The sequence below is a fragment of the Antechinus flavipes genome, chromosome 6 (genome assembly GCF_016432865.1).
Source record: "Antechinus flavipes isolate AdamAnt ecotype Samford, QLD, Australia chromosome 6, AdamAnt_v2, whole genome shotgun sequence".
Lineage (NCBI taxonomy): Eukaryota > Metazoa > Chordata > Mammalia > Dasyuromorphia > Dasyuridae > Antechinus > Antechinus flavipes.
The window spans coordinates 228,249,789-228,276,484 of NC_067403.1; the positions used below are offsets into that span (position 1 = coordinate 228,249,789).

At 38.1% G+C, this 26,696-nt stretch overlaps 1 protein-coding gene across 3 annotated transcripts in view; it reads left to right on the forward strand.

Annotated features, from left to right (window-relative positions):
- The first annotated feature begins 1,505 nt into the window (after positions 1–1,505).
- CAPRIN1 (cell cycle associated protein 1) overlaps positions 1,506–26,696 on the forward strand; it is a 47,171-nt gene continuing 21,980 nt past the window's right edge. For 2 of the 3 annotated variants that reach the window (XM_051966069.1, XM_051966071.1), the window contains exons 1-7: positions 1,506–1,708; positions 2,232–2,471; positions 20,232–20,294; positions 20,403–20,489; positions 21,813–22,051; positions 22,167–22,249; positions 24,001–24,138. In XM_051966069.1, coding sequence (XP_051822029.1) covers positions 2,232–2,471; positions 20,232–20,294; positions 20,403–20,489; positions 21,813–22,051; positions 22,167–22,249; positions 24,001–24,138 — 850 coding nt within the window. In that variant the 5' untranslated portion in view covers positions 1,506–1,708. The remainder of the gene's footprint in view (positions 1,709–2,231; positions 2,472–20,231; positions 20,295–20,402; positions 20,490–21,812; positions 22,052–22,166; positions 22,250–24,000; positions 24,139–26,696) is intronic. The other variant, XM_051966070.1, reaches the window with a different exon arrangement.

Consider the following 26,696-nt stretch of genomic DNA (forward strand, 5'->3'; position numbering starts at 1 on the left):
CTCTTTTCAGTGAGATTGCCAAACTTAAAGGGTAGGGAGAATATGCTTTTCTGAATTATCTTTTGAGTGCCTAGCACTTCGTAAATGCACAATCTATCCAAGAAACCTTTGGGAATAACCGGTTACACTCCCTAACACGGGCAGCTGGTGTGTGAATAGAATTGTTGCATAATTCTTCCCTTTTCTCATGCCGCTAATGCTTTATTCCGGGAGGTTCCCAGGCTCTCACTTGGGATTCTTCCATCACCTTACTACCTGGACACCTTGCTTTATTCTCTCCAACCCATCCAACCACTGACTTTATATAAAAATAATCTTCCTAAAGCACTGGTCTGATACCTGTCTTCAGTATTCAGTCTTCAGTAGCTCCCAACGGGACTGGTGCTAAAGACCCTCCACAATCTAGCTCCCAGTTAGCGTCCCCCCCAAACTCCACACTCCCATCTCTCCCCTTCGGAGTAACCACAAGATATTTTTCATTGCTCTCCCTTATCTCCCCACCCCCGAGTCCGTGTTTTTCCTTTCCAAGACCAAACTGCTGGTTCCATTCTTCCTCCGCATGGCCTTCCTCCTGCCCCTGCTACTGCTTTCCCTGCTCCAATTATCTTGAATCCCACTTCTTGGCCAGCTCCACCCTACAGCAAAGCCCCTCGAGGATAGGATTGACCCATCGCCTACAAGTGCCAGTCTGTCTCACGTTGGTCGCGAGGCCTTTCTCGGTCCCTTAGGAGAAGAGCCCCTCCCCCCAGTTAATTGTGTTTGTTTTTGGCTACATAGCTTCCCCCAGGATCGCGGCTCTTCAGGGGAAGGGCTCTTTCAGATTCGGCACAAGGACCGGCAAACAGCAGGCGCTTCGCGATGCTCGCTTCTTCCTGTGCTAAGTCCCATTTTGCATACTCTTGGTGTCTGGTTCTTGCTGCCCACTAGGAAGAAGGCTGGCGGAGCCACGTTCTTTGGGAACATTTAGAGCGCGCAGAAGGGCTCCTCAGTACAAATCCCGAGTCTCGCTGCCCCGGCTAGTCCGAGCTTTCAGCGCCCTGCTAGGCACGCTTCATCAGCTACAGGCCTGGGGCATAGGTGGGGTGGAGATGGCGGGCGGGGGGAGAGGGGCGGGGTGATTTGGGGGGTGCCGCTAACCCCAGCTCCGCAGCCCCGCCCCTCCATATAAGGGATGTGCCCAAGCCTCCCCTCCCCCGGCCGCTAGACACCTATTGTCCCCAGCCAGGCAGCCCCCGGGTTCGCCTGAAGGACCCTCATCGGCCTAAAAGTCCAGAGCGCCGTCGCCCGCTCCGCCGCAAGCCCCACCGCCGGCGCCCGGCGCTGCTCGGCCAGAGGGCGCGGCGGTCGAGCGGCGCGGGCCCCGGGCCCCGGCGGCGGGCGGGCGGCCGGGCAGGCATTCGCGGCGGGCAGTCCGCGGCGCCGCGCAGGCCCCCGGTTCGCTCCGCTCGTCGGCGCCCTCCCCTCCCTCCTAGCTCCTTCCCCTCCCCTCGCCGGGCTCCCCTCCCCCCGGGCTGGCTAAGTCCCTCCCGCTCGCCTCCCTCTGCCTCACTAGCGGCAGCTCTCGGTGCAGCAGCAGGGACGGGGCAGAGCGGCGCGGCGCGGCCTGAGCCCACCGGCAGACAGTACAATACAGCCCGGCACACACCGCCACCCTCCCCCCAGCTCGGCCGCCCCATTCCGGATCCTTAGCGGCCTCCGCGCACGCACGGTGAGCCTGGCCCCGGCGCGGCGGCGGGGTCAGCGGCCTCGGCTTGGGGAGGGGGCGGCCGCGGCTGCCTGCCCCGGCCAGTCCGGCCGTCCAGCCGTCCGGCCCGGTCCCGCTCCCTCCCGAAGCCGCGGCGGAGGGCCGGCAGGGACCGTTGCTCGGCGGCCGTTGGCGGCGGGCGCTGCGAGGCCCCGCCCCCGGCGCGAGCTGCGGGCCCCGGGGCGACCGAGGCCGAGGGAAGAGGCTCGCGTGGGGGGTGGGGGAGGGATGGGTCCGGGGAGCGGGCCCGGCGCGCGCCTCGTTCCTGGCCTGCGCACGCGCGTCCCCCGCGCTCGCTCCCCAGCGCGCGCGCCCCCCGCCCCGACCCCCGAGCGTCGCGCGCGCGCCCCCAGTAGGGCGGGCTCGGCGGCCCGCCCGGTGCGTCGCGTTTTGTCCCGCGCCTGCCCCCGTCCGGCCTCGGGTCGCTCGCTCTCGCTCTCCCTCCTAACCCGGCCCTCTTGTCTTCTCGCCCCTCTCGGTGTCGAAGATGCCCTCGGCCACCAACACCACCAGCAGCGGCAAGGCGTCCGGGCCGCCGCCGGGCTCCTCCTCCTCTGGGGCCGAGGCGGCGGCGGCAGGCGGCGCCTCGGGGCCCGCGGGCGCGGCGGCGGCGGGGTCGCAGCAGCAGGCCGCGAGCGGCGGTGGCACCAGCTCGGTGCAGACCGAGGCCATGAAGCAGATCCTGGGCGTGATCGACAAGAAGCTCCGCAACCTGGAGAAGAAAAAGGTGCCTGGGAGGCGGGGAGGGGGAGGGGGCCCAACGGGCCGAGCCGGCCCCTCCTAACTGCTGCCGGCCCTTTTGTCTCGGGCCCGTGACCCCCGGGGCCGGCGAGGGGGCGCTGGGGGGGGGGAGGGGCCGCCGGGGCACATGGGCAACGAGGCGAATATGGCGGCTGCGGCTGCGAAGCGCTTCCCTGAGGCCGCGCCGCATTGTGAGCACAAAGCGAAAGCGGGCCCGGGAGCCTGGGGGGAGGTGGGGGGGCGCACCACACCCACGGGGAGGGGGCCCGGATTCTGCTGCTCGGCCTTTTGTCTCCCGTCCGCCCCCGAGGCTGTCGGCCTCGGACCGAAGCCCGTCTCGCGGGGCCGTGGGCAGCTCCCAGCCCCCCGGGGTCACGGCGAACATGGACTCCCCATGCTGAGCGCTTTACTGCTATTCTCCCTGCCCCCTCCCCCCGGGAGGTGGGGGCTATTAATTATTGTCCCCATTTTACAGGTGAGGCCACTGAGGCAGATAAGAGGCCAGGGGACTTAGCCGGGGTCACCCGCCCACCCGGTGCCTGAGGCCTTCCAGACTCCCCGCCCAGCACCCACTGAACCTAGGCAATTAACGTTTTTTATTTACCGATAGTCCCAGTGTCCCCAGGGCCCGGGTAAGCCCTTCCACACAGAAACCGGGTACGCCGAGCCGAGGACACCCCTTCTGCCCCCAGTGCCGGGACAGGAGTGCTCTTGTTTAGGCTGGAATCCAGTGGAAGCGGCCTGTAGTCCCCTGAGGGCCTCGGGGAACCTTGAGCAAGTGGAGGCCCCGGGCTTTCCGGGTCAGACTGAGTGGAAAGCTTCTACAACCACAGGACTCGAGATGAGTAGCGGGTAGACATCAATATTTTGGTTGAGAGAGGAAAAAATGCACATCCTGAGGCTATTCTCCTTGTCCAAAAGAGAACGACGGTTATTTGGGATCTCATAGTTTTCATTTAGCATCGGATTCAGGGAATAGCTGGATTTTAGAGCACTGACTCCATTGGTGTAGATGCATTGAAAAAAGCCATCAGAAAATTTGGGTTTTTTAAAGTCTTTTAATTTCTGTGTCTTTTGTGTTGTGTAGTGAATTATATTCCACCCTTTTAAAATATTTTGAAGTATTTTATGTTCTAATTGAAAACCCAGATATGCCATCGTAATAGTAAAGGGAAGTACTCAAAAGTCGATACCAAAAGTAGTAAAAATTGATGAGCAAGCTAGTGGCCGATTATGCTCTTCCCTTCATTCCTTTAATGAGCCTTCTTAATAGTTTACATACTGTAAAACTGGATCATTGTTTAGAATTAGTTTATAATACGTATAGGGATTTGTACTCCTTGTGTCCTGACCTAGGCTTGAGAATTCTAGTTAAGGGGAAGAACAGTAGTGTACAAAAAAATTTAAACAAAAAACAAACACATTTGGTGTAAAATTGAGTGTATTGTTATTGGACCCTGTGTACTGTGGTTAGTGGCATTTCTGTATTAGTAAAAGTACAGCTTTTCTTTCTATGCAGGAATATTCCAGCTAAAAGAAAAACCGATTATATAATCTGAACTAAATTCAATTTAGATTAGGTTATTCTACATATAGCTCATCCTGAAATTTCCTTAAAATTAATGAGCATCACTCAGTTTGCCCTCTAGTTTTTAGGAACTGTTCATTGTAGCAAATGATACTTACATCTCTAAAATTTGCAATTGCTGTTGCAGTTTATTTTCCCCCTGAAGTTTACTTGACATCCAAATTCTTAGTTATGCCCACTCATTGGACCTTTTCAGTGATATATTGTTTTTATGTGTGGACTATAATAAAGGTAACATGGTGATACAAATTACATTGGAAAATGTATGACTAGTAGAAAATACTGTATCACTTGTAAATAAATCATTGGAGATTGAGATTATGTATATGATAGGTTTTTAAAAATCAAACAAGAATTATAGGGAAAACATTGGTCCTAACTTTTTGGAGTTCTGAATTAATAGCTTATTGTGGAACGTTCCAAAGCATTGTGCACAAATAACTTTACAATTTGGGTAAATTGGACATTACTCATTTTCCCCCTAAATGATCTGGCCAGGGCTAAAAAAAAAATTCTTATCTTTTTCATAAGTTTTATGAGTTTACTAGTGTAGAATTAGGAAAACTGATGAAATAAAATTAACTCCCTGGGTGGAGTTGTTGATGATTTTGAAATAAAATAAAGAACAAAATCATTTTTTGTATGAAAAAAATCAATATTTAGATTCTTCTTATTTTTACTATTAAAAACTCCAGGTAAAGGAGCTCTTCCACATGGCCTAAGAACTTTTCCTTACATTTTGATCAGTCTTTGTTCCTGTGTAACTAGTTCCCATGGTGAACTTTTTTTTCTCCCTCTTAAGGGATCCTCTAATTTCAGTTCTAGGAAAATTAAGAGTTTGTTAGATAAAAGTTTCGCCTAGTTGGATGAAAGAATTTTTTTTCCTTTAAGTTGTTTGGTTTTTGGGTATGACATAATAGTTCGGCCTTTGAAATACCTCTTTGTAAAAGATGAATTTAAAAATACCTGAGAACTGAAACTAGAAGTTTTATTATTTTAAAGTTCTGCCAAGCTCAGAGGTGAGGAGAAATAAATAGAAATAACATTTTGAAATGTTTTTTATCTTAAATTTGGGGATAACACTGAATCAGTCTAACTTAGGGAGACTTGGCAGTGACTGTAGTAAGTAAAACATTAGCCAATCTTACCTTTCTGGAAAAGCAGAAACTGATAGCTTTGTAATTAAGATGAAACCCTTTCTGCAAATCACTGCACAGTATAGTTGTTGAGAATTTCATGTTTCATTAAATATTTCTGTTATTGAAGTCTTTTATATTATAGTTAGCACTAATGGGGGAGGGGGTGATTTGGTTGTAATGTAGGCCCTTCTTTAGAAACCAGAATATGATGGGGTACTGCATTTTTTTTTTAGTGGGGCCCTCTCATTTGTTAGGTGAGACAAAATAAAATCATGAATGTGCTTTACTTTTTCCTTGTAGCCATGTTATAGGATAATCAATTCTTGAGGCCAAGAGATGAAATTTTTTGCTCATATAAGTGTTTGCTTTGTTAACACGTGCGTTTAGTTAGTATAGCTTTTTTCACTGCATTGCAGAGGACAAGGTGGCTTCATGTTGTGCATTCACCTTGGCAAAAAGGAAAGAAGCTTTAATACTGATTTTTTAAAGTAGACCAAGTGATCCTTTTCAAATAATTCAGAGTGATGATTTTAGTATGAGAAATATGTTTTTATATATTTGACCAAGGATTAACATGAAATTTTTGTATCTCCTATTAAAGTTTTCATGACTTAGTAGAAAAAGAGTATATCACAGAAACAAATAATTACTAGCATTTACATGAGGTTTTAAGATTGGCAAGGTGCTTTATACTACATTTTTTATTGGTAGATAAGAAGTAGATATAGATGAGGAAACGGCCCCAAAGTGGTTACAGACTTGTTCAAGGTCACTCATATAAAGGGATAAAACCAGATATAGGATTTGAACCCTTCAGGTTATTTGACCCCCAAGTCCAATCTTTTTTTTTTTTTTTTTTTTTTTTTTTTTTAAATATATCACTCTCTCATCAGAATACAATTTAAAATCCCAGATTTTTTCCAAAACATATTCTGAAATGGGGAGTTAGACTTCTTTTCAAGTCTTACGATGTTTGAGTCCTTTCCTGAATTCCCAACAAGTACCAAATCTCTTTCTCTGGAAGGGAGTGGGAGTGATAGCAGTTCTCAGACACTTGAGTTTTTAGAAGCATTTCTGTAGTCGTAGCGCAGCTGCCCTGGTTTTTCTCATGCATGACAGTGACTCTTCTACAGCCTAGGACCTTGGATTTCAAATCCAGTTTTTCCCCCCTCACAGTGAGCACTGCCTATGGTTAGTTTTGTAACAGTCTTAAAGTTGGCTAACTTGTAAAAAACATGAGTATGATAGATTTCTAAAATTTTAGAAATGGCATGCCACAAATCTTTCATCTTTTAGCTCAAGGTTGTTAAGTAATTTAATTTCTGTGGGAACATCTAGGTCTAAAAGTTTCTTGATCTTTTGACTAATTCACTTCATTATGGAGTTTAGTGTCCACCTGCATGATGAACAGACAACATAAAGTTCTATAGAAGTTGGATAATATCTACCTGCTTTTTTTAGCTAGAAGTAAATTTTATTTTATGGGGAATTTTTAATATTAGATTTCAAACCATGGAAACAACAGTGTTGTATAAATAATCCTCATAGGGCTCATTTTGCATCAGTTCTTTTGGATCTTCAGAAGGTTTCTCTGCATTTGTCCCTCGAGTCATTTTTTAAATAGTGCAATAATCCATTACATTAATATGCATTGTTTGAAGCCAAACATTGGGAATAACGAGTGGAAAACATCTCTAGAGGTCATTTAGTCCAAACTGTGGATTGTGTCTTTATATGGGGTCACATAATTGAATGTAGAGATTGTGAAATTGATTTATTAGAGTAAATAATTGATTCATATGCTTACTTTATATACTTAAATATCCAGGGTCTCTTAAAAATTTGTTGAGCGAAAAGGGATCACAAGTGCAAAAAAGTTTGATACCATTTGCAGAAGCCTATCTTCAATCCCCTTGACAATTGATCTCCAGGGATCTCTTGGCCAGTCCATTCCTCTGGAGATTTTTCATTTTGCAGTTTCTGCTCACTGCTCATAGTTTTGCTTACTGGGGCTAAACAGAACAGGTGAATCTCTTTTACATATTGCTCCCTTGTCTTTTTTGAGCCAAATATTCTGTCTCTTGAACTAATCCCCATATGGCATAATTATATAGGTCTTTGATTTTGCTTGCTCCCCTGAATTCCCTGTCTTACCATTGTCCTTACTAATATGCAACTATTAATAATATCCTATATGTCTGTCCAGGGCAGAGTATAGTGCTTCTCTGGCATCCTTAAATAAGAATATTCTACCTTGATGTGTTTTTAAGTTTATATTAGCTTCCTATTGTTTCTGTATCATTCTCTTGATTTAATTTTTTTCTTTTTTATAACTGATTTGAAACATACAGACCTTTTTTATATAAAGAAAAATGATTATATATGAAACTGAAAGTTTTTGAAGAGCACATTAAAAATTTAATGGTAACAAAACTTATATTTGTGTGCTTTCTGAATTTGATTCTGTTCTCTTTTGTGTATTAAAAAAAATTTTTTTTTTTTTTTGGTGTCACTATCAGTATTTCCCCCTCCTTCTTTCTCACTATGACTGACAATCTAGAATTCATTTCATATTTCTCCATCTTTTTCTCCTAAGGTCGGAGTGATTATTGGTCATTGCATCGGCAAGAGTTTTTCTTTACAGTGTTGGAGGTATTGTATTAATAAGCCTCCTGGTTATATTTTCTTTGCATCAGTTCTTTCTGGACTTTTTAAGGTTTTCCTGCTTCTGCCCTTTTATTTTTTCTTAGGATGCGATAATCGATTAGATTCATATTTTTTCACTGTCTATCTGTTCTGCAGCTTATGGTGGTTCACTTTGTGTCCATTTATTTGCTGCTACAACATCTTTTTTGTATGTAGGAGATCTTTCCTTCTGTGTTATTGATCTCTTTGGGTTATGTGCATAGTGGTAGTAGTATCACTGGGCTAAAGAGTATGCAGTATGGTGACTTTTTGGTAGATTACAAATTGCTTTTCAGAATGATTTCAGAAGAATTGGAACACAAATTCACAAACCCATCAACATCAAAATAATAGGCCCATCCTCCTACAGTTCACTAAGCTTGCAGATCACTAAAATACCTAGTGGAAAGGACTATCTAAATATGTCTCCCTCACCTTATACTCATTTTTTGTATTTTGAAGCTAAATGTAAGATTCACATCATATTCTTATATCACTTTTAGCATCTCAAGATATTTTTTGAATCTTGATTTTATCTAATTTGATAATATGCCATCTGTACCTATATCTAAATTTGAATTAAAAAGTAATGGCTAAGCACAGTTCCTTGGAGAAATTGATAGAGTGCTCACTAAGCAAATGATTCTTTATATCTAGCCCTTTAACTAATTTAGACAGAATACATGTATCTATTTGTCAGGCAAATAGGACTGTGGAAAGACATGAAAGACTTGGTAAGCTACCTGTAGCTGTAGCATTACTGCTATTAATCCCGTAACTAATGAAAAAGGAAATAACGGTTAGTCTGCTTAGACTTGTTTTCAGTAGAGTCATGTTGGTTGACTGTTACCACTGCATCCTTTTTAAAATATATTCTAACTCACTGTTATAACTATTGTAAATAAAGGAATCGCTAATGGAAATATATTGATAACTCATTGAAACATCAGTGTTTTGTAATGGAGTTGCTAGGAATGACAACTTTTTAAAGTTTCAGATAGACACTTTCTCAGTAGTGTACAAATGACAGAAAAGAGTTGTTAAGTCAGGGAATACGGATGTGTGAATTTTCTCTGCTCAGTTTTGAGTCTTTTGATTCATATTGTCCTTTTGGGGAATTGTTTGGATTTTTCTCTTGGCAGTGAATAAAAGAGGCTGTTTTTTATAGGGCATATTCAGGATGGGTCATCTCCTAACTTAAAAAAAAAAAATCACTTTCAGCTGTTTTTGAAAGTGTGTGAACCCAGAAAGAGAACACTTGCTTCTTTAGGTTTTATCAGGACTAATCTCTTTACTGAGAAAGATGAAGCTTTTCATTCCACTGTCTCAACCAGAATGATTTTCACTTTTTCTGCTTTCATAGCAATTTTACCATTCAATTTAATACTTAGACTTAAGAATACAAAAGAATAATGATTTCTTTGTGGCTTCTCCCCAAGCTTGTAATGTTCGGGTTAGGACCAGAGATCCTGTCCATATATCCCCTACAATGCCTTGTACCCAGAAATATTGAATATACATTCAATTGATTCAATGTGAAATTTTATTTTGATAATTGGATCAAGAAAGTATGTAGATGATTTCTGAAGTAGCAAAGTTCTGTTGTAAAGAACTGCTCTTAGTAGAATTTATTAGAACAGAATTCAATGTAATGGAATTTTTCTATCTCAGTTTTGAGATCAGATGAGTAGGCCAAATGATTTTAAATGTTTAATGGTATGTTTGAAAGGTTAGCAGTGGAAAAGAAATGAATAAGCATTTATTTGGCATCTAGTTGTTAGGTAATGTGCTAAAGACTTCCAAAAAAAAAAAAAACCTCATTTGATCCTGGGAGATAGATAGGCACAGTTAACATACCCCTTTTATAGTTGAAGAAACTGAAGCAAGCATGTTGAATGAATTGTCCAGGCTCTAACAACTTAGTATATTAAACTAGTTTTGGATTCTGATTTTCCTGACTCCAGAGTTAGCAGGGCTTATTACATAGAATCACCTAGAATTCTTATTAACATAAACAAATTTCTTAAATTGTTCTTAGAAACATTTTGGAAATTGAATTATACTCTGTTATTGTTAAGCAAAGAATGGATCCAAATTTTGAAACTGACTCAAGCTTTGCTAATTCTAAATTCAAGCTTAACTTTGGTGAGATACTTAGTCTTAGAGATACTTTGGTCTTCATATTTAAATACCCAAATAATTCAGAAGATATATTCATATTAACTACCATCAGTTTGTATCTTTGAAAATGTAGAAATGTTAACAGTTATTTCAGGACAGTAATAATTATTTACTAAAGGGATATATATATAGTCACATCTTTTTCTTGCTAGAATTCCCAGTTCCACTATTTTCAGTTTTTTTTGGTATAGTTATAATCACCTGGGAATGCTATGGAGCTGGAGACCAAGAGAAGTCTCTGCTTGAATGCTTCTAGGTTCTCTATCTCAAGTCAGACCTTTATTGTTGGACAGCTCAAATGGCTTTAAATTTATTTACTTAGCTGAAATTTCCAAATTGACACCATCCATCTCTGGTTTTAGAAAAAGGAAACAATATAAGACCTTGAATTGTTTGTCTATATGCTTATGCTGTTAATCTCTAAACCATGTTTCATTTTCTTCTTCATTTATTATTCTAAATACAGGTTTAAAAAGACATTTTTGTTTTTTTAAATTTTTAGTTCTTTGTTCTAGACTATTTCTTCTGATGATGTTGCCATACATTTGTATTATTCTGTGGTCACCCATGCTTTTCTGCTTATTCTAGTTTTTGTTAATTAATGTACTTTTAAAAACGAGGCTCACTGGCAAGTTTTGTGCTGCCATATCGGATTTTTCCCTGTTTTTTCTGCAAGATTCTTTTATCTTTAAAATGTTGATTGTTTGAATCACAATTAAACAGTCATTTTTATTAAGTATTTACTATGAACAAGATGCTGGAAATAAAATTTATAATTCCTGCCATAAAGGAGTGCACATTCTATTGGATGGGATACCACATTAACACAATTTACAAAGATAAAAATAAGATAATATATTATTAGTGCTTTAACAATTGGAAGATACATGCTTTTTTCTTTTAAGTTCAGGATTATTTTCACTTGTTGGAAATAGGCGAATCTTTTTAATATCAATATTCTACCATAATTTAGCTTTTTGAGTCTTAGAATGAAATAATTGAAAATAACTATCAATCAAAGAGGCACATAGTGGGTGTGAGCAAAGTAGACAACACATTCTAAATAGAGACAGAGTTAGGAAGAAGAATTAGAGTTAAAAATGACATCAAACTTGTGAAGAAGGAAAAAGTGGAATGGGTAAGGGATAACAATTGGATAGGTGAGGATTGGCAACATTCCTATAGCTATGGAGTTGGGTGGGGTCCTCCATGGTAGAGGATGTGGAAGAGGCAACACAGCCTGGGCAGGGAGGGATGGCTTGGAATCTATGCTTGGAGGGAGTATCCAGGTCATCAACAAGCACATTGGCTTAGGCACTCTGCTTCAGGCATTGCCAAGTATTCAGTCACAATAAAATAACAGCAAAGAAGTTGTCTCTTCAGGAACATCATGTACATAAATGTTAGGTACAGAGCAATTGAAAAGTAGTCTTGGAGGGGAAGACATTAGCAAATAGAGGGGATGGCAGAAGAGAAGAGACTGGCACTAGATGGACCAGAAAAGGCCTTCTCTCCTGGAGGAAATAGCACTTGAACTGAATCCTAAAGAAAGAAAGCTAGGGATTTTAAAAGGTGAATATGAGGAGGGTGTACATTTCTAGTGTGTGGGGAAAACTATTGCTAGAGCCATGGAGAGGAAGTCCCTTTTTGAGGAGTAAGAAGTAGAATAAATGGGGCAAGACTGTAGATCACATGAGTAGATGCTATAAAGAAATCACAAAATCTGGCAATAGATTAGGAGAGTAATGAATTGGAGGAGGTTGTGAACCTGGGTGACATTGAAGATGGTCACTTGACAGGAATTGGAAAGATGAGGGAGAGAAAGAATTTGTGTTCTAGTTTGGATGTGTTGAGCTTGAGATGCCCAAGACATCTAGTTTGAAATCTCCAATAGTTGGTGATGTGAAATTGGAGTTCACACTGGATCCGTGGATCTGGGAATTATTTGCATAAAGGTTATAATTGAACTCATGAGAGTTGATGGAAAAAACCCAAGTGAGAGAGTACATAAAGAAAAGGACATGGCATAGGTATCCCTCCCAGTTTGTGGTGGTGGTATGAAGATCTTAAAAGAGAGCTATCACGAAAACTCAAAAAAAAAAATGGTATCCAGATGAAAAAATATGCTCAAAAATGTTAAGTGCTATGATGTTAAGGAACATGAGAACTGGTAAAAGTCTATTAGATTTAACAGTTAAGACATCATTGGTTTAAAAAAAAAAAAAAGTTTGATTTTTTTTTTTTATTCCAAATACCCTTTCTCCTTTTCTACCTCTTGAGAAGCCCCCCCAAATGAGACCCATTATAAATTGTATGATGAGCAAAACAAATTTTTGTATTAGCCACATACATAGAAGGTAAAAGACCAGGAGAAAATATTTGGAGATGGATAGCATTTTATTGTGAATCCTTTAGAATTGTGTTCAGCATTGTGATAAGCAGAGTTACCTTGTCTTTCAGAGTCTTTACATTATTGCTGTTACCATATGGTTCTGTTCATTTTATTTTGTATCAATTTGTATAAGTTTTTCCAGTTTTTTTCTGAAATCACCTCCTTTATTTCTTATAGCACAATAGTATTCCATTGCATTGAAATACCATGACTTGTTCAGGCATTCCCTATCCCCTCAGTTTTCTATTTTTTGCCACCACAGAACTGCTATCAATATTTTTGTACATATGGCTCTTTTTCTTTGAGCTCTTTGGGTTACAGGTTTGGATATAGTTCCAATCAGAAGGATTGAATTAGTTCACAGCTGAATTAATGTCCCTGTTTCCTTAGAGCCCCTACAATATTTGTCTTTGATGATTAGAACAGTTTTTCATTGAAAAAAGATGGCGGTTAGATGACATAGGGTGTAGGAGAGAGTTTGAGTAATGTAAGCATATTTTTTTTTTAAAGAGTTTACAGCTGAGGAGAAGAATTCTAAGGCTGTCATAGGAGAGTCTAGGGAGGGTTTTTTTTTAAATTATAACTTTTTATTTACAAGCTATATGCGTGGATAATTTTACAGCATTGACAGTTGCCAAACCTTTTATTCCAATTTTTCCTCTCCTTCCCCTCATCCCCTCCCCCAGATGGCAGGTTGACCAATACATGTTAAATATGTTGAAGTATAAATTAAATGCAATATAAGTATACATGTCTATACTGTTATTTTACTGTACAAAAAGAATCGGACTTTAAAATAGTGTACTATTAACCTGTGAAGGAAATCAAAAATAGAGGGATTGGGAATTCTATGTAGTGGTTCATAGTCATCTCCCAGAGTTCTTTCGCTGGGTGTAGCTGGTTCAATTCATTGCTGAAGATGGTCATGTCCATCAGAATTGATCATCATATAGTATTGTTGTTGAAGTATATAATGATCTCCTGGTCCTGCTCATGTCACTCAGCATCAGTTCATGTAAGTCTCTCCAGGCCTTTCTGAAATCATCCTGTTTGTCATTTCTTACCAAACAATAATATTCCATAATATTCCTATACCACAATTTATTCAGCCATTCTCTGAGTGATGGACATCCACTCAGTTTCCAATTTCTGGCCACTACAAAGAGGGCTGCCACAAACATTCTTGCACATACAGGTCCCTTTTCCTTCTTTAAGATCTCTTTGGGATATAAGCCCAGTAGTAACACTGCTGGATCAAAGGGTATGCACAGTTTGAGAGCTTTTTAAGCATAGTTGCAAATTGCTGTCCAGAATGGCTGGATGTATTCACAATTCCACCAACAATGTATTAGTGTCCCTGTTTTCCCACATCCCCTGAGGAGCGTTTTTTAAAGAAGGGAGAGTTGGGCCCTTAATTGGTTTGGGAGAATGGAGTTGCTAACAAGAATTGGAAATTGCTGGGAGGAGCAGACTAGAAAAAGAGGAGCAGGGGAAGTATGAAGCTTTTATTTTAAAGTGTCATATGGACATTCTGGTTCTCACATTTCCTGAAGACATTGGAGTCATTCCCCAAGAATTCCCTTGTTATGTCACTTTCATTCTAGTCATTGATAAAGAGACAGACTTTTGCTTACCAGGACATTTAAATTATGACATGCTTTTAAGAGCAAGGTAGGGGACCCTCATAAGAATTTCCTGTAAATCGCCCACCCTCCCCCTTCCTCTGATGTAATACAATTAATGATATTTTAGATCAGGAGTTCTCTAGCCTAGGGGTTTTAATTTGTTTTTAAAATGTTGTGACAGTTGTTTCAGTATACTTGGTTTTGTCAATCTTGAAGCATTTTGAGAGAGGTTCTTAGATGTTAACCAGTTTTCTAAAGAGAAAAGAGAAGGGTCCATGACAAAGAAGGTCAGGACCAACCTTACTTTAGTTAGATACTTTTTATCATCTCTCCTTTGAGTTATAAGTTGCCTCATAACTTGCCTTACTATTTCCCTTTTTTTCCATTCCAGTTTTCATGTAGTTAGATTAATTTGCCCTGGTGTGACTGAGTCCTTAATGTCTATAGAATGCATCATGCAAACTTATGAGTCTGCAAACTTAAGAGTTTCTGTAATCTGGATCCCACCTCTTTTTTCTAGCCTCACCTCATATTACTAAGATTTTCACATACATAACTAACGTGTCCCCAGAATACAATCTATTCTCTCATTTTATGGTTTTCACTCTTATTTAAATATATTTCATCTACCTATTAAAACTCTTTCCAGTCCTAGCTTATGTCACCTCTCACTGATGTCGTCTGCCATTCCCAGCTAAAAGACTTCTCTTTTTAGTCTATTTTTATACTTAGTTATAGGATTATATGTTTTAAGGGCAAGGTTTAATTTTTAATCTTTCGCCATTTCTTTTCACTCAGGTATCTAAATTCAAGAGAATAAAAAATACACTTTGATCGAGTTGTGATTGTTAAGGCAACTTAAGGAGTTTTCAGTAGCGCTTGTAAACATTTCTGAGCTTTAATAAATGTGAGAAAAATGAGAGTACACAGACAATAGAATAGGTTGATTAATGGGACTCTTAGTCTGGAATTCTTTCATTTGGGGCTGCTGCTTTAGGCATGGACTCAACTAGGAACATAGAGTTAGAATTGGCTAAGAATCCCTAGAGGTTATATAGTCCAGATGAAATTTGTTTCTCAGATGAAATAATAAGCCCAGCCTTGCTAAAATTAACTTGTTGTCCAAGGCTCATAGTTTCTTATTCTATATAACATGAAGGAATTAGATTTTATAATCTTTAAGGACAGTGATAGAAACCCCAGTGCTAGCCTAACTTTAAAGCTTCCTGTCATTTTCTCATCTCTACCCCAGTCTAGAAGTAGAAATACTAATCTTACCTCTAATGTAATATATTCCTTTCTTTAACAAATTAATTTTTCCTGTTTTATGGTGGGAGGACTTACATACTTACGTAACTTTGGTTAGGTATTATTTTTTGGTATATACTTATCTGCCCCTTTAAACGTTTATAGGTGCCCTGTTAAAAAATAGACAATCCTTAATTAGATAATCCTCTTGTAACTCACCAGTTCCTTTATATTATCATCACTTTTGTATATTGTTTTCTTGGTTCATGTTTTAAGTCTTCCAAACTTGTGGTGTGATGTGTGGTAGCTCATATTCCACAATTTGTGCAGCCATTCTATAGCATATCAATGCTCACTTTAGTTTTTGATATGACAAAATATTGTGTTTTGTTTTTGTTTTTGTTTTTGTTTTTTTGATGGGGGAGGATGTGGCAGTATATAATTTCTCTTATTTTTGGAGGCATAGAAGGGATCACTAGGTCATAGGGCATAAAATATGCATATATCTCCTTTTCTTCTAGTGTTATGAATATTTACAAGCTTTCTACATATCAGGCTTAAGGAGTTGTCTGAGATTCAGCAAGGTTATAATTTACCTGTCAGAAGTGTGGGATTTGAACTCATTTCTTCCTGCATTCTCTTCCACTGTGCATATCAAACTCTTCCTCTCCCAGCTAACATAATAAATGGCAGAATTGGAATGAAAACTTGTCAGCTAGCATCTATTAAGCATCTACTATATGTACTATGTTTCGTGCTGAGAATACAAAAATTATGCAGGAGGTCATAGTCTAATGGGAAACACTGCATGCTAAAAACTGTAGGAACAGGAAATATCAGGGAAAACAGCAAAATGAAAGAGGATTGGGTGGGGAAGTTTCCTGCAGAAGGTGGAACATTTCATTGGCTGGTAACCATGAGGCCAGGATGACGAAGGAGAGGAGCAAAGTGTGAAAGGAATGAAAAAATGGAGAGGGTTAGGAGCTTAGGAAGAGTTGTGAAAACCCAAACAGAGGATTTTATATTTGATCCTGGAGGTGATAAGAGGGAACTTCAGCAATTGTTGAATAGGGGTGAAATGTTCAGATCTGATTCCAATTCCAACACCATGAATCTCACTGTGCCATTGATAGTATTAGGTATTGGAATGAAATTGTTAGATTTCCCACATCCTTTTCAGCTCAGTTTTGGTAACTTAGAAGTCTGTTAATGGGTTAAACGACCTTCTGTAATCTGGTCCTATTTCAAATGGACATATAGGTGGTCTCACATACTTAGCAGTTGTGGAATTCTGGGCAAGTCACTTTAACTGTATTTGCCTCAGTTTCCTCATCTGTGAAATGAGAAGGAAATATCAAACCCCACTACCTTATCTTTGCCAAGAAAACCTCAAATGGAGGTCAGACACGACTAAACAACTGAAAAACAATCATGACCATTCTGGTCACTTGTGGGCAAATTGGAAAGTTGGGCTCTACATAATTAGAACACTGGTGACAGCAGTGGCAGTGAATTCCATTTGCGACCCATTTATAATGATAATAAGCTGCCCTCAAAACAACTAAGAAATTCAGACCTGGTCTGTCTCTCAGAATTGAAGTTTGAATGGGTATATTACTGTTAATCTTAAATTTAGGTTATAGGAACAAGGCTTGTGTGAATGCTATAGTAGTATCTAAGAGATAAGAATTAATTTTTCATTAATTGTGCCAGATAATTATATTTTATTAATATATATGGAATATATTGTCTAGATCTTTTTTTAAAGAAAATTTGACCTAATTTGTTATTTTTCTTTGTAGTCTTTACTTTTTTTCTCAATTACATGAAAATAGAAATAATTTTTTTTTAAATTTTGAGACCCAAATTGTCTCTCCTTCCATCCTTTCCCCTCACATCTCTTTGAGAAGGCAAGCAATTTGACATGGATTAAACATATGTAGTTATGCAAAACATTTCCATATTATTAATGTTACAAAAGAAAATGCAGGCCAAAAGACCTCAGAATAGTAAACTTTAAAAAGTATAACTGCATTCAGATTCAATCAGTTCTTTCTCTGGAGATGACTAGCCTTTTTCATCATAAATTCTTCCCAATTGTCTTGAATCCATTGTATTGCTGAGAATTACTAATCACTAAGTGGATCATTATATAATATTGCTGTTACTATGTAGAGTGTTCTGTGGTTCTTTTCACTTAGTATGATTTCACGTAAGTCCAGGTTTTTCTGAAATATCTTGCTTCTCATTTCTTATAGCACAATAACATTCCATTACAATCATATACCACAATTTGTTTGGCTCTTCCCCAATTGATTGGGCATGCCTTAAATTTCAGATTCTTTGCCAGCAGAAGAGCTGTTATAAATATTTTTGTACTGATAGGTCTTTCCCCCTTCTTTTGGATCTCTTTGGAATACAGACCTAGGAGTAGTAGTAAAGCTAATCAAAGGGTATGACGTTTAAGCATGGTTCCCACATTTCTCTCTAGAATGGTTGAATCAGTTCACAATACCAACAATGCTTTGGTTTCCCAATTTTCCTACATTCCCCTTAGGAGAATATTTGTAGCTTGAAAGGCTCAAAATATTGTGGGTTATTTCGTGGAGGACCAGGTAGTTAAGCACAGTAGATAAGAGTGCTGGGCCTGGAGTTAGGAAAACTCATGTTCCTGACTTAAAAGCTGGCCTCATATAATGTGACTCTGGGCAAGTCACTTGAATCCTGTTGGCCTCAGTTTTCTTTTTTGTAAAAATAAGCTGGAGAATGGAATGGCCACCCACTCCATTTTCTCTACCAAGAAAACCCTAAATGAGGTCATAACTGAGATTACTGAACAACAAAAATAATTTCATAGGTGGTAAGGAGCTGCTTAGTTATATAAAATTTCACTTTGGACCTGTTACTATAGATTTGAATGTAGCATTAGATCTGTTTTTGGCAGACAGACCTCTTAATTGCACAAAAAATACTGTGCTAGGAGAAAGAGCTTAGATAAGATCTGGATCCTTGATTGCTTACTATTGTGTAGTAGGAACATAGAACTGTATTATAATCATGTGCCTTTACCAGACTAGCTGCATACTGTCTACCTTCAGAGAAAGAACTGATGAACTCTTGAGTGAAGATTGAAGCATATTGTTTTTCACTTTATTGCTTTATTTCTTTCAACATGATCTAGAAATAAGCTTTGCATGACTTCATGTATAATGGGTATCATTGTTTGCCTTCTCAGTAGATGGGGGAGGGATTGAGGAACAGAGAGAATTTGGAACTCAATTTTTAAAATGAAATATTGAATTGTTAGCATACAATTATGCCAATAATTTTCATATGAAACAATAAAAGTGGAAGAGACATACAATACCAGTAAGGTGTAGAGATTAATAAGAATTGGAGGGGTGTTTTCTGGGATTTGCAGATGGAAATATTATTTGAATTAGCCTCCAGAAATAATCTGGGGCAATGGTTAAGGCACTCCACATATTTGTTTTTGATACTCGTTTTTCTGGGAATATTTTTGAATATTGGCATGAAGATGAGTTCAGTCTCTGGTACCTAACTTAGAATTGATGATTATACCGACAACTTTGTGATTTTTGAATTTTAAGGCTTTTTCAAGCCTTAATTTATTTAGTTAATTCTTATTTAGTTAATTCTTAAAGGGATATAATTTTACCATGAAATGATGACTTTTAAGTTGTCAAGCTGTAAATTAGCAATACTTTCAGATTTGTTCATAATTTATCTCTAGGTGGAGGTGGGGGAATCTAAAGCGAGAAACATCTGGTCTTTTTGGGCCACCCAATTGATGAGAGGAAGCTGGAAGGGAGTGCTCTTGTCTCCTGAGAATGACCTGAAGCACATACTTCTCCAATCTTTGGGTCCCAGGAAAAACCAACTAAGTATTATGCAGATTAGAATCAATATGGATACATAGTTTGTTTTGATATTTAATTTTTCACAATTCTTCAAATGTTAGGGCAAACTCTACCTCCATGAAATCTAGTCTGAGAATATCAGTTCATAGAGATTACTCTTCTTTAATTCCTTTTTTATTTAAGTGGCTGTATGGGACAATCAGTTCACTGGCCCTAATAGCTTATACCATACAATTTTGTACTTCACTTTTTTGCTTCTGTATATTAAAAAAAAAGATAAATGAATAAATAAAAAATGTATTTTTAAGCCACAGTAAAACAAATATATTTCTGACTATTCATACTTTAAATGAAACTACTTTTAAGGATTTGTAGCAGCTTATTTGAATTTAGCACTTTATATCAGTACCCCGAGTTATTTATCATATGGGGGCTCCTTTTAGATTATCCTGATCTTTACTGTTCTATAACTATTTTTGCTATTGTAGCAGCCCCACACTACACCAGAAAGTTTCAAAACTTGGTTGCTGGTCCAATTATAGCACCTTATAAAAGTGTTGTGGAACTTACAGCTTTATCCTGTTTTGACTGATTAAGCAGGAGCATTCCTTATGGCTTGTAACCTTGTTGTTGCAGGGGGTTTGTCACTTGTGTCTGTCTTGCTGTTTAAGAATTGTGTTTTCTGTGCTTTTGTACCTTATATAGCTTCCAGGATTTAAAAAAAATACTCAGAAGTTTTTTTTTTAAATTTAAAACAAAGATAAACTTATGAGTGTAATCATTTAATTTTATATTATGTTAAAAGTTGCCATTGTGTCTTTTGGAATATTCTAATATACTTATTGGAAACCTTGTTATTAATGGTTTGGCAAACTCAGCAACAATTACAACTGGGAGAAATCTAAAATATATAAATCAGAGTGAAACTTAATCTACGTTAGTTTTATAGCTTTGTCATGCTTTTAACATGCTTAATTTAACTTTTTCCTGAATTTTTTTAAACTTAGGGCAAGCTTGATGATTACCAGGATCGAATGAACAAGGGGGAAAGACTTAATCAAGATCAACTGGTAAAGAGCTTAAATTTGTTTAAATATTATATTTGTGCTACTATTAATAAGAATATGGTTGTTTTAGTTTTATGTATTTCCAATAAAGACAAACTCTTGTCTTTGTAGGATGCAGTGTCTAAGTACCAGGAAGTCACAAATAACTTGGAGTTTGCAAAGGAGCTGCAGCGGAGTTTCATGGCCTTGAGCCAAGATGTAAGTAGTTAGGGAATGACTAGTGGCAACACGTGAGCTTTTATATGAAGCATTGGAATTTTAACAAAATGACTGTTCACCTTTTAGTCCTGGTTCTCCCACTTTTAATAGTAGTATGACAGTTATACTAACTTGAGGTAATGAGAACAATAAATTTAAAGATGTTATGATAAATATTCTTTAAATTCTTTTCTGCCTTTAAAAGTCTATAATATAGATATGTGGAATAAGAAAAAAGTTTTAGATTCCAAAGGATACATCAGCAGCTCAAGCTTTTAAATATCAGTACATCAGGAATGTTTAATTTAGTCACTATATATATGCTCTGCCACACATCACATCTAAATTCTTTAGTAGGTAGTCTTTGAGAATTTTTGTGGCTAAAAAGCTTATCACCTGTATCCAATGAATATAATGAATGGAAATAATGAATTTCTCTGAGTGTAGGACAGCAGACAACCCAGTCTTTCATTAGGCCTGTATATGAAACCGTTCCAACTTTGTTTAGGATTTGCTCGAGCTGGAAATTCTCTTGGAACCCATGGCCACTTTTGTGCCATAGTGAGGATTGAAATAGGACTCAGAAAATTAGTTTCAAAGGTGTTAAAAATGAGTAAAATCCAACATTTATTTACAGGTCATTTCACCTTGTTATAGTTTAAATACTATAACTTTGAGGAAGGACCTCCTTAGTTAATTTATGTTCTTAAGCTTTATATTATAGCTAGCTATCCCTCTTTCACCAGAGAAATGTCCTTTTTGGGTTTTAGGTAATATAGTATAGAGCAGAGGTGTTAGAGCTTGAGGCTCAGCCTTCTCTTTTCCCTCTTTCCCCCATTTGAGTCTTGCACCGCTGGTGTAGAGAAAAGAATATTTGATTTGGTAAGGAAGGATATTTCAATTGTAGGACCATAAACAAATTATCTAAATCTTTAAACTTCTGTTTTTTTTTTTTTTTCCCATCTGTAACGATACTCAATAGTGTAACTACTTAACAGGATTATTATGAGAAAAATGATTTAGAAAGCTCAAAAATAATGCTTTTTTTAGTCCATATGCAAAGAAAATAGAGGATGACAATTCTTTATTTTAAAGTTAAATATGAAAATTTGATAACTTTTGTGGCAATTGATGAACCTGACCTTTCTAATGTTAAAGGCAGTTAAAGAGTGATACACTGACCTTGAGAATCCACTACTGGATTGAATGGTTTAGTTAGACATATCTTGCATGTATTTTAGTTCAATGTAATGATTTAAAATTTACTGTAGAGTTGAATGTAAGATATCATTGTTGATTATTTAAAATGCTTTTCTTTGGTAGATTCAGAAAACAATAAAAAAGACAGCCCGGCGAGAACAGCTCATGCGAGAGGAAGCAGAACAAAAGCGTTTAAAGACTGTCCTTGAGTTGCAGTTTGTTTTGGACAAGTTAGGCGATGATGATGTCCGCAGCGACTTGAAGCAAGGTGTCAATGGTGTGCCCATACTAAGTGAAAATGAAATGTCAGTTCTGGATGACTTCTACAAACTAGTTCAACCTGAACGGGACATGAGCATGAGGTATGCTAGTGATGGCATTTGGAAAATGCAGAATTTTTACAAGCATTGTTTTGGATTTATTTAGATATACTAAATGAGGCCATCCCCATCTTCCACCCTCCTCTTTTTTTTAAAGGTTGAATGAACAGTATGAACAAGCATCCATTCATCTGTGGGACTTGTTGGAGGGAAAGGAAAAACCAGTATGTGGAACAACCTGTAAGTAGTTCTGATGTCAGTAGTAGGGTTTGTTATACAGAAGAAGAATCATGTTAGAAATGTTCATGAATAATCACTAGATACATTCTTCTGTTGATATGAAAACTTAAGAGTATGCCAATTTCAGATAAAATTTAAGTGAAGAGCAGTTAAATACATTTAGGCTTGTGACTGGCAAACTGCTGGCCCAGCTCTTCTATATGTTACTTGTTCTTGTGCTGCTCTGGGGTCAGTAGTCTATTGTGTTTGTTGCTCAGTCTTTTGTTATATTTAGTAAATGAAATTAGGTCAGCCTTGTAAAAAGGCCACTTAACGAAACACAAGTAAGGGTTTTTGCTGAGGTATAGGGGATAATTCTGTGTTGTACAAGAAAAATCAAAGAAGATCGTGACCTGAGTCCATCTTAGGAGATTGCTGAATCACTCTGAGCCATGTGGCATAATAGCTGTTTATTATATATATATATAGTGGTGTGTGTATATATAGTGGTTTATTAGCTGTGCAATAATTTATATCTTAAAAACATCCTAACTGATGTCTACATTAGAACACTGCTTAAAAACTCTGCTGATTACTTTTGGCTTTGTGAATTCCTTTATTTGTTTCTTAACTCCCAAAATAAGGTCTTTTGTATTCTGGTTTTTCAGAGTCTTACATGACAACGTTTCAGTATTTTTGGACTTGCATTACTGGCTCGTGTATTATGAAATTGATAGCTTAACAGTGAATTTTTAGATTCTGTTTGAAAAAATTAAATTTGATTCTCCTTGTTTTGATATGTCTGAAATGATGTGGAAAGATCTGGAAGTAAATTGGTTTGAAAGATTCAAACCAAGATTATATCTGATACATTATGTATGGTGTTTGGCACTTTGTTGTTAAATACGTAAATATGTAGTGTTTTAATAAAGGATAAGTTGTCCTTATTTACATGAAAACTGGTCAAAGGGAATCTTTGTCTCTATAATATGCTGGAGTAACATCCTAGAAGATAGGATTGAGAATTAGAAGAACTAGAATTTGTGTTCTGCTTCGACATTCAGTAGTTGTAGCACATTAGGCAAGTCATTTGCCCATTTACCTCAGTGTTCTCATCTATAAAATGTAATATTACTAATATTTGTCAACTCTTCTAATGGACTTATGTTAAAAGGCACAGAGAACTTTGTTACATAACATAACTTTGAGCTATTAAAACAAGATTGTGATAAGCTTTGTAACATCTGACAATTGTGTTTCAAGAGAACTATAGCTAGACCTATGGTGTAGCTTTAAGCTATTTATGGTAAGGAGTGGATGTACTGGACCATTTTACTAATGGTAGCATGATAAAGATGTCCACCCTAGCATTTCATTTGCCATTCATTTTTCACAAACAATTGAATTGTGCTCAGAGAAGGGAAATTAAATTTGACCTAAAGGAAGAAGCAAAAAATGGAAGAAAAATAGCAGGGTTTGATCTAAACAGATCAGATCTGAGTAGGCTATTGCCTTTAAGCTTGCTAGCTTTGTAATCTTGAGCAAGGTTACAGTTGAGCCCATTTATCTTTAAAATTGGTGATGCCTGTTAACTCCTTCACCTGGCTACTGTGACTATTAAAAAAAAATGTATCTAAAATGTTTTGTAAACTTGAAAGAATCAGGTAAATGTTAACTCTTAATATCAAGATGGTCTTTAGCAGAATGTCAGAATGACTTTTTGAAATAAAGGGATCTTATTGGGATTTATTTTTGCTCCTTGTTTCTCTTAGACAAAGTCCTAAAGGAGCTGGTTGAACGCATTTTTCAGACCAGTTACTTTGATAGCACTCACAACCACCAAAATGGCTTGTGTGAGGAAGAAGAGACAGCTGCTCTTCCAACAGGGGAAGACCAAGCAGCCGAAGCTGGTAAGTACACAGGAATTATTTTATTTTCATTATAGTTGAGAAGGTTGTTTCAATTAATGGTTGTTAATACTGGTTGTTTAGAGCCATGTACTTAATTATTCGTGTGATCCCCTTATTTTTTTTAAAAGGGCCTTTTAAGTACTAATATAATATAAATTTACTACTTTTTAAATTAGATAAAAGTTACTAAGGGATTACCATGTGATAAGCTCTCCTGAGTTCTAGGATACAAATAGAAGCAAGTTATAAGACAAAATCCCTGCTCTCAAGGAGTTTCCTTTCTAATAAAGACAGCATCTGTGCAGAAATGCAAGTGTGGGGGTGAGGTGGGAGGGGTTTGTGGAATTTGTACCATCAGAATGGTACCTCAAGGCAGAAATTTCTCAGCTGTTACCCAAGGAGGCAATTGTTTTGGTTATATTAATATTAATTCCTTTTTTAAATTCCCTCTCTTTTCCTTTGTCTTAGTATTCCAAGCTCCAGAAATTTATTGCTTTTGTTCTTTTCCTCTTTAATTTAACCCTTCCCTTTTCTAGTTTAGGGGAAAAAAGAGGTATTTAAACTAATAATCTGCCATTTCCATTTTTGTCACTGATATAAATTCCCCTTCCCAAGAAATGTTTTCATTCCACCCACTTTCTAATTTCTTGCTCTTTTTAGAATTCTCTGGACATCATTCCTCAGAATACTGATTTTTGATGACGAACAGGTTCAATAAGAAGCAATCCTTAATCCTACTTTGGGAGTCTAACCATGAATTTTTTTTTTTTCTCTAGATCTAAGCTTGGTCATTCTAATTGTTTTGATTTTTATTTTTTTGGAGAACTCTTTTATGTGTATGTTAGCATTATGTATATTTTCTTGGTTGTACTTACTTCACCAGTGATTGCTTATAAAAGTTTTCCTCTGTTCCACAATTCTCTATATTTGAAATTTCTTTGGGCACATTATTCCTTTATTAATGAATCACAATTTGTTTAACCATTCCCAGTTCTTGAGTTTTTTTTCTTTCAAGTTTTTTGCCATTCCCAAAAAGCACTAGTATGAGTATTTTAGTTCATATGGGACCCATATGTCTTTGGCTTTCTTGGAATATATACATAGAAGTTGGATTTCTGGGTCAGTGGGTATAAAATATACTTGTAACTTTTTAAAAGCATAATTCCAGGTTGCTTCTCAGATTTTGACCAATTAAAGCAACAGAATTGTTATTCAGTGTTCCTAAGCTATCTTGAGGAATATATGGTGCTAGGATAAGGTAAAGATCTTACTACAAGGCTAGCATAATTATAATGTTGAAAATAGCAATTATAATCTGTATGGCATTGGTCCAAACCAGTGATGTTTTGGTGGTAGTATTTAAAATAATAGCTACTCAAGAATTTGAAGTGAATTCAAAAGGCAATCTAATTCAAATCATATCCTTTTTATTCTAAAAAAATTTAGTTATTTTTCCAGTGAATTCTGCCCCTATCATCTCCCTCCATTAAGAAAAGAAAAATTCTTGTAACAACAATGTGTTGTTGACATAAATTCTCACTTTGAACATGTCCTAAAGTATGTGTTTTATTCTACAATCTCAGTCCATCCCTCCTCAGTAGCAGAGTATCCCATGGTCCAGGCTGGTTCTTTGGAATTGTGGTTGGATGTTTTATATTTCAACTCTTGTGCTTAAATAGAAATTTTCTCTTAATTTATTTTTAGATTGTTAAAATTAGTGGGAAGCTTTTACTTATTGCAAGTCAAAATTTGTCCTTCATCATTCTTGGTCTGCTCTTGGGCCAGACAGAATGAAGTCTTAATTATTTGTCTTGGGCAGAATTTTTGAATATTTGAACACATCTATGTTGTTTCCCCACCCCATCTTATCTTCTCCGGCTAAAAGATACCTTTGTTTTACTTCCTCTTTCTCCTTTTCTTTGAATTGCTTGATGGTCACCTTCTTGAACATGCTTAATATTTATGTCCTTTGTGGGGTGTTTTGTGCCAAGGTTGAGGTCTGTTGAGAACATAATGTGATGGGAGTATTTGTTGTCTTTCTCCTTCTGTGCCTACATTCACTTTGGGGGTAGGGGGCTGCCAGATCATTCTGTCTCATTAAGGTTTCCATTTACTCAAAACAGTGGTCTGGTCCCTTTTCTCAACTTTTCACTATTCTCTGTTTATGAAATTAGTTTTTGAGTGTAAATGTGGAACAGTGATATCAGTTAAAATAATTATGAAATTAGGAAACATAATGTTGGATGAAAGGTAGGATGTGGTATAAGGAGGATTGGCTTGGAAGGTGAGAGACACAGATTCAGATTTCTTTTGCTTCTGCTAGTTAGCTTGAGCTGTTAGACCTGGGGCAAGGACTTTTCCCTTCTCTGGATCTTCTTTTTTTTTTTTCCCAAACAGTGCTTTTCTCTGTTTCTTCTTGTCAGTTCTGAATTTATAATCTTGTTTTCATGGTATTAATTGCCCCATTACTGTTGGGTCAGTTGAAAATTGTATAACAAAGTGGGATGAGCCATATGCTCTTGATTAAAGAGAATCATTTTTTGCATCACAATTTACCA